A 12,253-nucleotide genomic window follows, 5' to 3' on the forward strand; every position below is an offset into this window, starting at 1 on the left:
GAATCAGCTTCATATATCTTTTCGGATGTTTGAAAGCTAAGTTATAGTGGAATTAAAGTGCTGAAAGAGACATGATGAACTGGGATAGGTAACACCTGTTATTTGTTCTGTTCGTATCATACAGTTCACTTGAGTGTTGTTTCTAAAGTATGGTAGTCAAGGGCCTGAACAATGCAGCAAAGCATATAAGTAATTACGTGCTATCAGACTAATGCTCTATTCTTTTTTTCGTTTGTCTAGGAATCAAAATGGCTATCTTCTTCGATTCATGGGGGACTGAAATGTTGGCTCTCCTGACAACTATTTTCGCGATACTTTATGTCAAATTTAAAATCAATTATACATACTGGAAGAAAAAAGGTTTGCCATATCTGGAGCCAACTTTCCCGCTAGGAAATGCCTGGAACACGACACTAATGAGAAAGAACCCTAGCGAGGACCTGCGGGACATATATTTAGAAACAGATGGCAAGGATGTCGTCGGTATTTACGCATTAAACTACCCTGTCCTCATTGTGCGGGATCCAGAGTTGATCAAAACCATCCTAGTAAAGGATTTCAACCACTTTCCCGACCGGGGCATCTACATCGACGAGGAGACAGATCCCCTGTCAGTACATCTTTTCTTCCTCGGTGGCCCCAAGTGGCGGTCTCTGCGCCAGAAGCTGACACCCACATTCACGTCGGGAAAAATGCGCGCCATGTTCGGCATAGTACGCGACAACGCACGCATTCTGGTTGACGTCACACCTGTGGGCAGTGTTGTGGAAGTCCGCGAGCTGGTTGTCCGCTACACTACTGATGTCATCGCATCCTGCGCCTTCGGCATCGATATCGACAGTCAGCACAACCCCGAGGCGGAGTTCCGTCAGTGGGGGCGGCGCTTCTTCAAGCCATCCCTGCGTACCTTCCTGACCCTGTCTCTGGGCCTCTCTAATCCCAAACTGCGCAAACTGCTACCTGTACCCTTCACGCCAAAGGATGTCGCAGAGTACTTCACACGCGTCGTCAAGGACACAGTCAATTACCGAGAGGAGACAGGCATCATCAGGAAGGACTTCTTACAGCTGATGATTCAGCTGAAGAACAAAGGATACGTCGACGACAGCTTCTTAATTGTACGGCAGAAGAATGAGGAAGGTAAGTCCTGTTCCTCAGTGTCAATGATGTTAAAAATAAATTTAAGTGTTATATCTCTGATTATCTAGACTGTCATCCTTAAATGCTCTTGCACCATATTAAGATATCATTATTCTGTTCTGGTGCACATAATATGCAACAAATGTCTCATTTAACATAATTGGAATTAATATTGTTGATTACCCAGACAATACACATGCCACATTTCTTCTTCTAAAACGGTAATAACTCTCACTCCTAGTATAGAAGTTGCCACCTAAAAGAATTTAACTTCATATCAGTCCCTGAAAAGTCACAGTTTCTGAAATATGATTGTCCACCAGTTTTTCGTACTTTTAGAGCAATCTAATACCAATATGCTGCCTTCATGTTATCTCCCCCTTCTCCATCACCGATGCACTCTACACCTCTTAGTAGGAATAAGTAGTTGGTGGTATAGATCCACTTTAAAATAGTCATGTAGAATTTTTCTTCATTGTCGGATAGACTATGAGAGATCTATCATGAGCCATATTGCTATTGTTTGCTGTCATCAGTAGCTTACATTTTTTCTTTTTTTACTTGTATTGCCTTTATTATTGTTTCTTGGGTTTAAACTTGATTCAGAATTTCTGACCTGACCGAATGTAACCACAATAGTTATGAAACATTTGTTGCCTGACATTAATTGTACAGTCCAATCTAGCACCATGTTTAACAAAATACGAACTTATATTATGAAGTTAGGTGTACATAGTCATCTAAGATGAAAACCAATTTTCGATGCAGTTACTTACAAAACACAAAATCAAAAGCAGTCTTAATTAACAAATCAAGGCCTGAAAAACTACTTTTGTTACTTTCAAGACTATTGTTACTCCAACAAACATTCTAATAGGTGACAGTCGTTTCTAAAGCATGTTAACACTAATATTTTCTCTGGTTACTTGAGTTATGGATGATGTTTCTTATCGGAAATGCAGCGCCAAGACTTGGCCTACAACTGAGGCGGGGACTAGTATAACACATCTCTAGAAGCTCTACTTGTTAATATCTGCTACCAGTTAGAGTAGGGCAACTATGTGTTTTACATTTCAGCCAAATGATTACCAGTATTTTCTTTCATACAGCTTTTCTACTTTCGTAAAGACCAGGATGTTAAACCAAGAAACAGTTTCCTTCGTTTACATCTGTACGAAATAACTTTTCTCATTACAAAACTTATCTAAACTTCTACATATTACTGTACTGAGTACAACACTACAAAGCCTCTGCAGAAAATGTGCCTGAAACTGCAACAGATAGGAGAATTCATTTTATGAAAGCATTCAGGATAATATTACTGTAACCTATAACTTTAATATTTTGTTCGTAGCTACACATGAACTAACAGCGTTGGCATTTACTGTAGTCGTCATCTTAAATCTAAAGGGTGACAATTATTGAAGTGTATGAAATAAAATCGTCATAACTTCTCAACGGTTTGCGTTAGGACGTTCAAATTGCACAGCTGGCCGCGGCGAATGATGGGAACTAGTATGCGCATGCGACTTGTTGTTGTTGGCCATTTGCACGTGAAAACGTTACGGTACAGCGCGACCGAGCTTATAGCGCTTATGAAGGCACACTATGCGAGCAATAACAGCCGAACTGCGGCTGAAAGGAAGTTTGCGACCGAGTTCAAATGAAGACAACAAGTCCAAATATGCTAACAACCAAGAATTTGATTCGCAAGTTTGAGAGAGCGGGTAGTGTTCGTGACGACATTGTTGGCAATGTCGGTCGTCAAAAAGGCTGAAAGCGCCTGGAAACATCGAGAAACACGTGCTGCGTTTCAAATCAGCCCCAGAAAATCGATCAGATGAGCAGCACGACAGGTGGGAATAAGCTGGGAGACACTGCAACAAATTGTTATTGAAGTCCTGCATCTCTTCCCGTACAAGAATGAAATCCATCAGCCATTAAGCCCCAGAGCCATGTAACAGCGCTTGTGTTTCGCGAACACTATTGTCCACAGAAATGACGAACAGGACTTTGAAGTGAATATCCTTTTGTTTAGCAACGAAGCCCAGTTTCATTTGGAAGGGTTCGTCAATAAGCAAAATTGGCCCATTTGGGGGCCTGAGAACACTCATTCCGCGATCGAGAAGTCTCTTCACCCACGAAGAGTGTGTGGTGTGCAATGCACAGTTATGCGATATTCCTTGATGGCACGTTGACTACCGAACGATATGTTAAGGTTTTGGAAGATGATTTCATCCCCATTGTTCTAAGTAACCCTGCTTTCGACAAGAGACGGTTCCTGCAAGATGGAGCTCGACCGCATCGAACAGGAGAGTGTTTGAAGTCCTGGAGGAGCGCTTTGGGGACCAAATTCTGTTCTGGGGTACCCAGAGTCCATTGGCATGGGCCTCCATTGGCCACCATGTTCTGTGAATATGAACACATGCGACTCTTTTTATTCGGCTATATTAAAGAAAATGTGTACGGCAATAACCGAAAAACCATTGCTGAGCTGAAAATAATCATCAGGAGGTCATCGACAGCATCGATTGTCGGAAAGTCATTGAGTAAAACAGAAGTGATTTCTGACTTTCCACAAGGAAGTGTTCTAGGCCCTTTGCTTTTCCATATCTACATAATAGATTTGGGAGACAATCTCAGCAGCCGTCTTAGGTTGTTAGCAGATGACACTGTCGATTATCGACTAAAAAAGTCATCAGAAGATCAAAACAAACTGCAAAACGATTTAGAAAAGGTATCTGAATGGTGCGAAAATTGGCAGATGACCCTAAATAACGAAATGTGTGAGGTCATCCACATGAGTGCTAAAAGGAATCCGTTAAACTTCGGTTACACGATAAATCAGTCAAATATAATGGCCGTAAATCCTACTAAATACCTAGGAATTACAATTACGAACAACTTAAATTGGAAGGAATACATAGAAAATGTTGTGGGGAAGGCACACCAAAGACTGCGTTTTATTGGCAGGACACTTAAAAAATGTAACAGATTTATTAACGAGACTGCCTACACTACGCTTTCTGTCCTCTTTTAGAATACTGCTGCGCGGTGTGGGATCCTTACCAGACAGGACTGACGGATTACATCGAAAAAGTTCAACGAAGGTCAGCACGTTTCGTATTATCGCGAAATAGGGCAGAGAGTGTCACTGAAATGTACAGGATTTGGGCTGGACATTATTAAAAGGAAGGCATTTTTAGTTGCGACGGAACCTTCTCACGAAATTCCAATCACCGACTTTCTCCTCCGAATGCGAAAATATTTTGTGGACACCGACCTACATAGGTAGGAAGTAGAAACGATCACCAAGATAAAATAAAGGAAATCGGAGCTCGTACGGGAAGATATAGGTGTTCGATCTTTCCGCGCGCTATACGAGATTGGAATAATAGGGAGTTGTGAATGTGGTTCGATGAACCCTTTGCCAGCCACCTAAATGTGATTCGCAGAGTATCCATGTAGATGAAGATGTAGATGTTCAGACACTCAAAAAGGTCATTCAGAATTTCACTATTCGTCTGCGCCACATCATCGCCAATGATGGCAGGCATATCGAACATCGCATATCTGTAGAGACGTTTACATGTTGAATAAGGCGTGTGCACGCCGTAGTTCGTAACTAATTTACGTTTTTTTCATATTGTTCAATAATTATCACCCTGCACATAATTTGAAACGCTACTGTCAGACTAACATATTGGAAAAGATATAGCAGTTAAACATCAGAAATAGAGATTTTATTAAACATCACAAAACAGGGAAGGATTATATGTAAAATTCACGTTTAAATTAATTCAAACAAAGTGATAAGTTTATAAAAACTTATGAAAGTACAATTTCTTTTTAAAATGCATGAAGCAAAAAGAAAGAAAGCTTATTTCCTGTTACGAAACTGAAAGGAACGTTGAATAATCTAGCATTATTGCAGCTGAAAAACAGTATAGAGCTTCCAGTCAGAGGATTTCCACATATTCATACTGTCCAAAGCAAGTTTTGCCTTACCTCAGCATGACTATTTGGTTATTTCCAATGCGTAGCAGCCCCGTCGTATTAAATTTGGTCTCTCATCATCAGATCACGAAGCAAGCTATAATATGGCCTGCTTGCCTCCAAATCCTTCCATCTGAGTCGTTTTAATATTTCTTTTTCGGTATTCGCTGCTTCATTTACTGAAATCCTTTGAAACCAACTGACTTAAACAATGGCTATACGGAGACTAAGTTCTCTCTCCCTGCGTGCACCAAGAGTGAACTCGTCTTAGGTTTTAGCACTTCTCTTGTCTCGCTCTGGAAGACCAAATTCAAAATTTAATAGTAATTTTCGTTCAGAGAAAAATCAGCTCCGGTAGAACTGCAGTAACGATATGTTTTAGATACAGTTTCATAATAACTTTCACAGTATTTCCTTTATAGTATATACGTAGCCCATTGAAATGTAAGTGGTACAACTAGAACCACGCATAATGTACTGTGTAACTTCATGTAAAAATAGCATACCCAGAGAGTTGTTAAACAAGAATGTACAATGAATGTAATGTGAGTTTAATGTTCTTACATTTCAGTGTGTCTTCCTTCACTCCAGGTGACACAGGGGGGACGATTTTGGTTGTAGCTCAGCAAGTTGGCACTAGTTATGGTGATGGGACCTGTTTGGTGTTAATCCTGCCTTTGATGGTAACTTAATTTCTGTTATCACCAGCACCAAAACCAGCTGTCAAGGGTCAAGAAGCTAATGCATCAGCGACTTTGGCAAAGCAGGGATGTTATGCATTGAAACAAATGTGCATTACTAACTGATATGACCTCTTAAATAAAACCTATAGGCTTTACCCATTTGTCCCCACAAATAACAGCTTTGCATATAATGCAGCATTCCACTCAAAATTTGGCCACCATCACATTGAAACAACGCTGTCCTGTATTCCTTGTTGCTGCCGGCCTCCTACCATTGTGGTGTCTGGTTCGAGACTGAGACTCTGCAGCTGCTCGTATCCTTCATCCTTGCAGGAAACGCTGCTGCTGTCTGTCTGCGCTTGCGTGGACAGGCACTGTCGCTGCGAGCCGCCTCCAATCACACTGCGCCCTGCGAGCTAATGTCCCAAAGATGTTCGGGCTCTCATGCGGTTTCACTTCGTCGAAATGTCTTGGTTCAAACTCGTCTAGGTGTTGAACCGCACGTGTCACATTACACGCCCCAAATTAGACACTTGTGACCCTTTGCTTTAATTGTCTGGCTGTTGCCAAGTTTGCGAAATACAGCAATAATAACAGCGGGAGCTAAATTAACGACCCACAAATGATGTAGGCCACACAGTTGCGATTTGGTTAGAATAATGTTTATTCAGAAAGCAAAGTAATAGTGAAAATGGTCGTATTTAGAGTTACTGTTACACTCGAGCGCTTATCCATTTGACACAGTTCGATCATTCACAATCTCATCCCGAAATACAAGTTATCTACGCGAAATGTTAGAGCTCACACCAGTTGCGCGGCTGCTCTCCGCTCAGAGACTGTCTCGCGATACTACACAACGCTAAATTTTCTAAGTCGTTTCACTTGCTAGCTGCCTGAAGACCGACTGTCCGTTTTCGCGTCTCCATCCGATCTGTCCCCTTTGGTGTCTCGACCAGAACTGCCCTCTGCCCGTCTCCGACCGCGTTTTTCGCGCACCGAACATCTTCGCTCAACTGACTAGCGCAGTTTTCTTTCCCGAAGTCGTACATCCGATTGGCTACAGCTTATTCTACATTACATTTTAACATATTTAAATAATCAAAGCTTGACCATTTTCACGTTATAAATAAAGTAACAATAATATCCATTACATAACAGACGTTAAATTCTTTTACACAAAACCAGTGCAATTCCCTTCTTATCTTTGAATGTCAAGGCCAGTAGCGTTGCATGTTCTTTCTGATAAATAAATGAAGAACAAAAGTAACTATTATGCACTAAACTTTACGACAAATATTCTATTACCTAATAATTCAATAAGGTGTCATGCTGTCATCGTTCAATGTGTTTCGTTTGGAGGAAATGATGATCTGATGCTTAACTGAAAATACTGATAATTTAAATTTACTTTATATTTTTAAACAAATAAAGTTACAGAGTTGATATTTACAAAGTTTGTTATTTGAATCATGCGCTTCTATATGGAATGTCGATCGTTAAGATCGACCACAGCGTTAAGATTTTAGCATTCAGGTCTTTGTTACAAAACTTGTTAGTTTCACTTTAACAGTAAATCCTAAACTATTATAGATATGATCAACATTCGAGTTTTATTGGGATCACCATGAAATTTTATGGAGGATAGCAGATTAAAATTACTGTGGCTCCATTCCCTGCATTACTACAGAATTAAATAGTTTTCATAAATGATTCCCTTTATGGCCAATCTCAGGTCCGCCATATTTAACACTGCTACATCTCATTGACCACAAAAGCCTTCCTCTGGGTTTCCCTATGACGAAGGTTCTAGTCTGTCTCACTTGCACATTACAGCGCTTAGGCCTCAATAGACTATAGACGCCTTTGCGTTTCCCCATCTCGTGGTGAATCTGCGCCCTTTGTGGCATCCGGTCCTGGACGACAGGGTTCGTTTCACAATTCTTGAAGGCTGACTCTTTCGCCATAAATTTAAATGCGAGCTCAGTGCTCTTTAACTCACAGTCTGTGGCATGATTCCATGTACTCCGGCATGCCCTACACCAAGTTTGTGTCGATACCTTGTATCAACACCCTTGTTGGATAGACAACTCCTTTGCTATGTTGGCTAAGCGATACTGCAACTGGTCAGTGACAACAAGTCGCTTGCCTACCTCAGCATCTCCTTGCCAGCCAAGTACGGCTTGAGGGTGTAGGCTCCACTGAGCACTGTCGAATGTTGTAGTTTGCTATACAACAAAGGGAATAACAATGCTATTTTCATGACAATAAATCAGACAATAACCAGGCATCCACCAAACACTATACTGCAACCACGCCCACAGTAGGGAAAGACTGACTTCCTGACCATGCGCAACCTAGTTCCACTGCTCACCATAGAGGTCAACCACTCTCGCTCCCTGCAAAGGGTGAATGATACGGTTACTGACATCTGCAGTGAGATCCAGGACCATGTCTTTAGCCCAAGAAAACTGCATCAAGTACAAGGAATGGTGAGACGGCTGACTGCTTTTCCTTCTCTTGTTTTGTGTCCATGAGGAATGGTTAAGAAACGAGACTGTCACGGAAACTTGTAGGTGGAGTTTTTGAAGCTGGAAGAACTGACCAACTTGTCACAGTTCAGTGGAAATTGTGAAGGAGATTACACTGGAATGTACAAAGTCAGGCGCACACATTTCAATCTGTTATACCACAGCACGCTATATGCTAAGTCAGAACCTGTTAGCTGTCACATGTGTCATCACTAAGGACATTTTACTAAACAGTGTACTGAGTCATGGTCGCTTATCACTAGCTGTAAAATTAAGAATTAGTGTAGTTGCTTCTGCGTGCGTGTGTGTGTGATTTTTTTTTTTTTGTACTTGTTATTTTCTTTTTTTCCTTTTTTTCGTTGTGGTTTGGTGGATGGGGGTTCCACAATGCTAGAGTCAGAGAGACAGGGTGTCTCTTGGCGAATCAAGTAGCATAATTAAAGACAAGTAATTGAGATACGTCTAGATGGCTAGCTGCTATGAGACAGGATTTGGCCTTGTCCGGTTTGACTGCTCCTTGATTAGATTCAATTTATGCAAGTTTAGTTTCTCCTGTTTTCAGGAAAGTCAAAAAAAGATGTGTCGTCATTTGTAGATGGCATAATGGCCGCCAAGAGACAGACTTATTACGAATGACCAAAGTGGGTTTGATGGGGCAGCAAAGGCATTTGCTATGTATGAGAATGATGTCTTCTCAACTGACAAAAAATGTTGTAGATATCCATGTTTGGCCACATCCAGCAGGAGCCTCACCAAGCTCAATGTATGAAATGCGGCATAACTTGACACTAGAAGCAGGATTTTAGGAACAAAAGACGAAGTGAGCAGGTGTAGAATAATTTATCATTAATCACAACTGGGAAATCCAAATCCTACCAGAGGTGCAATATTGCTTACTAGATGTAACTGGTAGAAAACACTGATTTTTATTGGACACTAGAATACAGTTAAACCTTCCACATTATAGGTTACATAGAGTAGAGTGTAGTGATGTGGAGTCACTACAGTGAGCACTGCTGGGTTTCAGGTTTGGAGCGAATAGTTACAGGATAGTGTGAAGGTTGTGCCCCATGTAGGTGAAGGGTGTTGCACAGTCCTATGAAAGCACCATGTTAAAACTGACTTTCTGCGATGCATGTTGGATCTCACAGGGACATTATTCCAGCTGGAAGAAACTGTCATCAATAACGTATTATCACAAGTTTCGTCTATCATAAAGATCAAATCAGTTAATATGCAGGCAAAATCATTAAGGCTCAATTTGCTATAAGGCACTGGGAAATTACTTGGGTGATTGGGGGAACAAAAGACGTTATTAACAAGTGTGTGTGGTAGAGCCTCCAGAGGATAATGATGTGTTGGAAGCTTTGTGATGTATTATACGTTGCAATATTGTATAAATACAGGAAATAAACGGTGTGAGAATGACTTCCATCGGTGTGGATAGTTTCAGTAACAATGAATTTAGTTTACGCAAATGATTGTTAGTTACTAATTTAGATGTGATAGACAAAGACGATCTAGACTGCTCAAGTGTGAACTATAGCCATAAGCAAGGCATTACATGTAAACATAGAGAGAGAGAGGGGTAGCTACGGAAGAATTGTTAGCATCTGAGGACCTGTTTAGCCCTCATGGTCCGTTGCTCGCAACGCCCTTAACACGGCACAGGATTCCTACTGGAAATAATGGATCTGTGTACTGGAAAACGTATATGATGCCCCATCAATTACAACCGAATATGCAAGAATTTATTAACCAACAACTGAACAATGACGTAACAAAGTACTGGTCGCTGGGGAGCACCGGTCAAGATCATACCTAAGAATTCATCAGACAGAATGAAGAAGCGTAGATTCTGTCGCAATTATCAGTACTTAAGTAGTAAAACAGTGATGGATGCATAACCGATATCTAAAATTACGAAAAGTTTGGTAGCTTAGAGCATTGTAAGTACTTTTCTAAAATAGATCGAAAGAGTGGTTATCACCAGTTTATAGCAGTGCCAGAGGACCGAACAAAGGCAGCACTTACAGTCCCTTAGGGTCATTACTAGTGTCATCGAATGCTTTTTGGTTTAAAAAATGCCATAACCACATTCCAACGTTGCTAGATCTGTTAGTCAGACGCCAGTATCAAAACACTATATTCTGACTATTATTGATCATTCCCTATGAAAGAGTCCCTGTGATGATCGCCATTTCAGTTATGAGAGCAAGGTAAAAGTAAATAATTCTGAGACGACAGTCATGGACCAGAGTGCCAACTCCACGTGAGATCTGGTGTAGCAGTTGTGCCTTGTGTTGTGGGTTTATGAACTCAGAACTACTCCATTAAATCCACATGGTATCGGAAGGAAGTAGCACGTTCATCGAACTACTCGTAAGATGTCGAGCCATTACTTCAATTGCCACCATAATGACTGTGATACAATTCGAAAAGGGATCTTGGCACGAGCCTTTCGCTGCATAAGGTGGTGTATAGCAGGAATATGCGTTTACCATTTGATGTAGTCAAACCAAAATGTAATACGAGTGGGAAAGCAGTACGGAAATGTGCAACGACGTTGGAGAATATCTGGAAACCCCGAGAAAAAGACAAATATCAAAGCACTGGAAGATCAGAAGAGGATGGAGAAGAGTATAGGTAAATTACTAGGGTATCAAGTAGGACTGTGAGTAACGTCAACAAATTCATATATCCCAAAGTATAAGAAGAAGAAATTATCACGGTGTTAGGGGCCATACCAAGTGATTGAAATGGCATCAGAAGTATATGTGAAATTGCATTTGCTTGCACAGACAACTGTTGTCCATGTGGGGCACCTTCGACGTTTTCAGCGCACTGTGGACTCTTTGTCACAGATTTTGGCACCTAAGGCGAGCAGCAAGAGGAAGAGTGGAGAGCAAGCCATACACGAAATTCCATGTGTAAGGATTGCTGAAATACGTAGGGGGATTTTATTTCAGCATGTCTGTATGAAAAAAATTTTACTTTTAATGCTAGTCTCGGACGTTGATTGTTACATGGAAGGGAAGGATTGTCAGTGATTGTATCTCATATGTGTGATATGTGCTTAGTGGATTATTTTGTTAGTTAAGAAATTTTAAGGGTTATCCACGTCTGGTTTGTTTTGAGGTGGACTGTAATGATTTATCGAGTACAAGAGAAGTATTATGACATATTGATTTTTTATCTATGGAAGCAGATTATCGACGTTGGGTCTTTCGGAAAGCGGGAGGGGGGAGGAATGACTGCAGCTTCTTTTACCTGGTTTTGCGGCAACACCAAAGACGATCACGACGGACGTTATAGTCCCGGCAACACTGCAAATCTTCAGAGAAGAAGTAGTAAGCACGTTGCAGGACCAACAATTGAAGGGAAGGGTGCTGTTATCCAGACAGGAGGATGCCATTCTCACTAGTAACCGATAGATGTTAAGGCTGACACACCGTGCATTCAAAGTGAGGAATAAATTCCCAATCATCATCGATAAATATTATGGTTGGTATAGAATGCCTGGGATGTGAGAAGCGAAGTGTGAAGGCTACAGGAGGGATTCTCAGAGTGGCACCTTGAAGAAGGGGCAAAGGGAGTGCCAGAAGAAGTGCGAGAGTAATACCAGGGGTTACGTATTTCTTACGGACGGTTGCGGGAGAAATTTCGCCAAGCGATATATTTGATGTCACATATTTTGCAGAGATATTATAGAGGATAGTTAGATGCAGGAGGGAGGCTGCTGAAGATGATATTCGGGATCACAGCTGTCGACGACGTTTTAAAGCATAATAATACTCTGGGTCGAGTAAGAGAAGTGGCAGAGAGTAACAAAATTGGAATAGAATATCGCACAATCCAGTTAGTAAACCTGTGACAGAGCATATTGTGTAACGTATGTACGTTGTG

At 41.1% G+C, this 12,253-nt stretch overlaps 1 protein-coding gene across 1 annotated transcript in view; it reads left to right on the forward strand.

Moving 5' to 3' along the window:
- The first annotated feature begins 245 nt into the window (after window positions 1–245).
- Window positions 246–12,253, forward strand: part of LOC124615445 (cytochrome P450 6k1-like) — a 53,592-nt gene continuing 41,584 nt past the window's right edge. The window contains exon 1 of the mRNA XM_047143336.1: window positions 246–1,140. Within this exon, the coding sequence (XP_046999292.1) occupies window positions 249–1,140 (892 nt within the window). The 5' untranslated portion in view covers window positions 246–248. The remainder of the gene's footprint in view (window positions 1,141–12,253) is intronic.

This window comes from Schistocerca americana, chromosome 5 (genome assembly GCF_021461395.2).
Source record: "Schistocerca americana isolate TAMUIC-IGC-003095 chromosome 5, iqSchAmer2.1, whole genome shotgun sequence".
Taxonomy (NCBI): domain Eukaryota; kingdom Metazoa; phylum Arthropoda; class Insecta; order Orthoptera; family Acrididae; genus Schistocerca; species Schistocerca americana.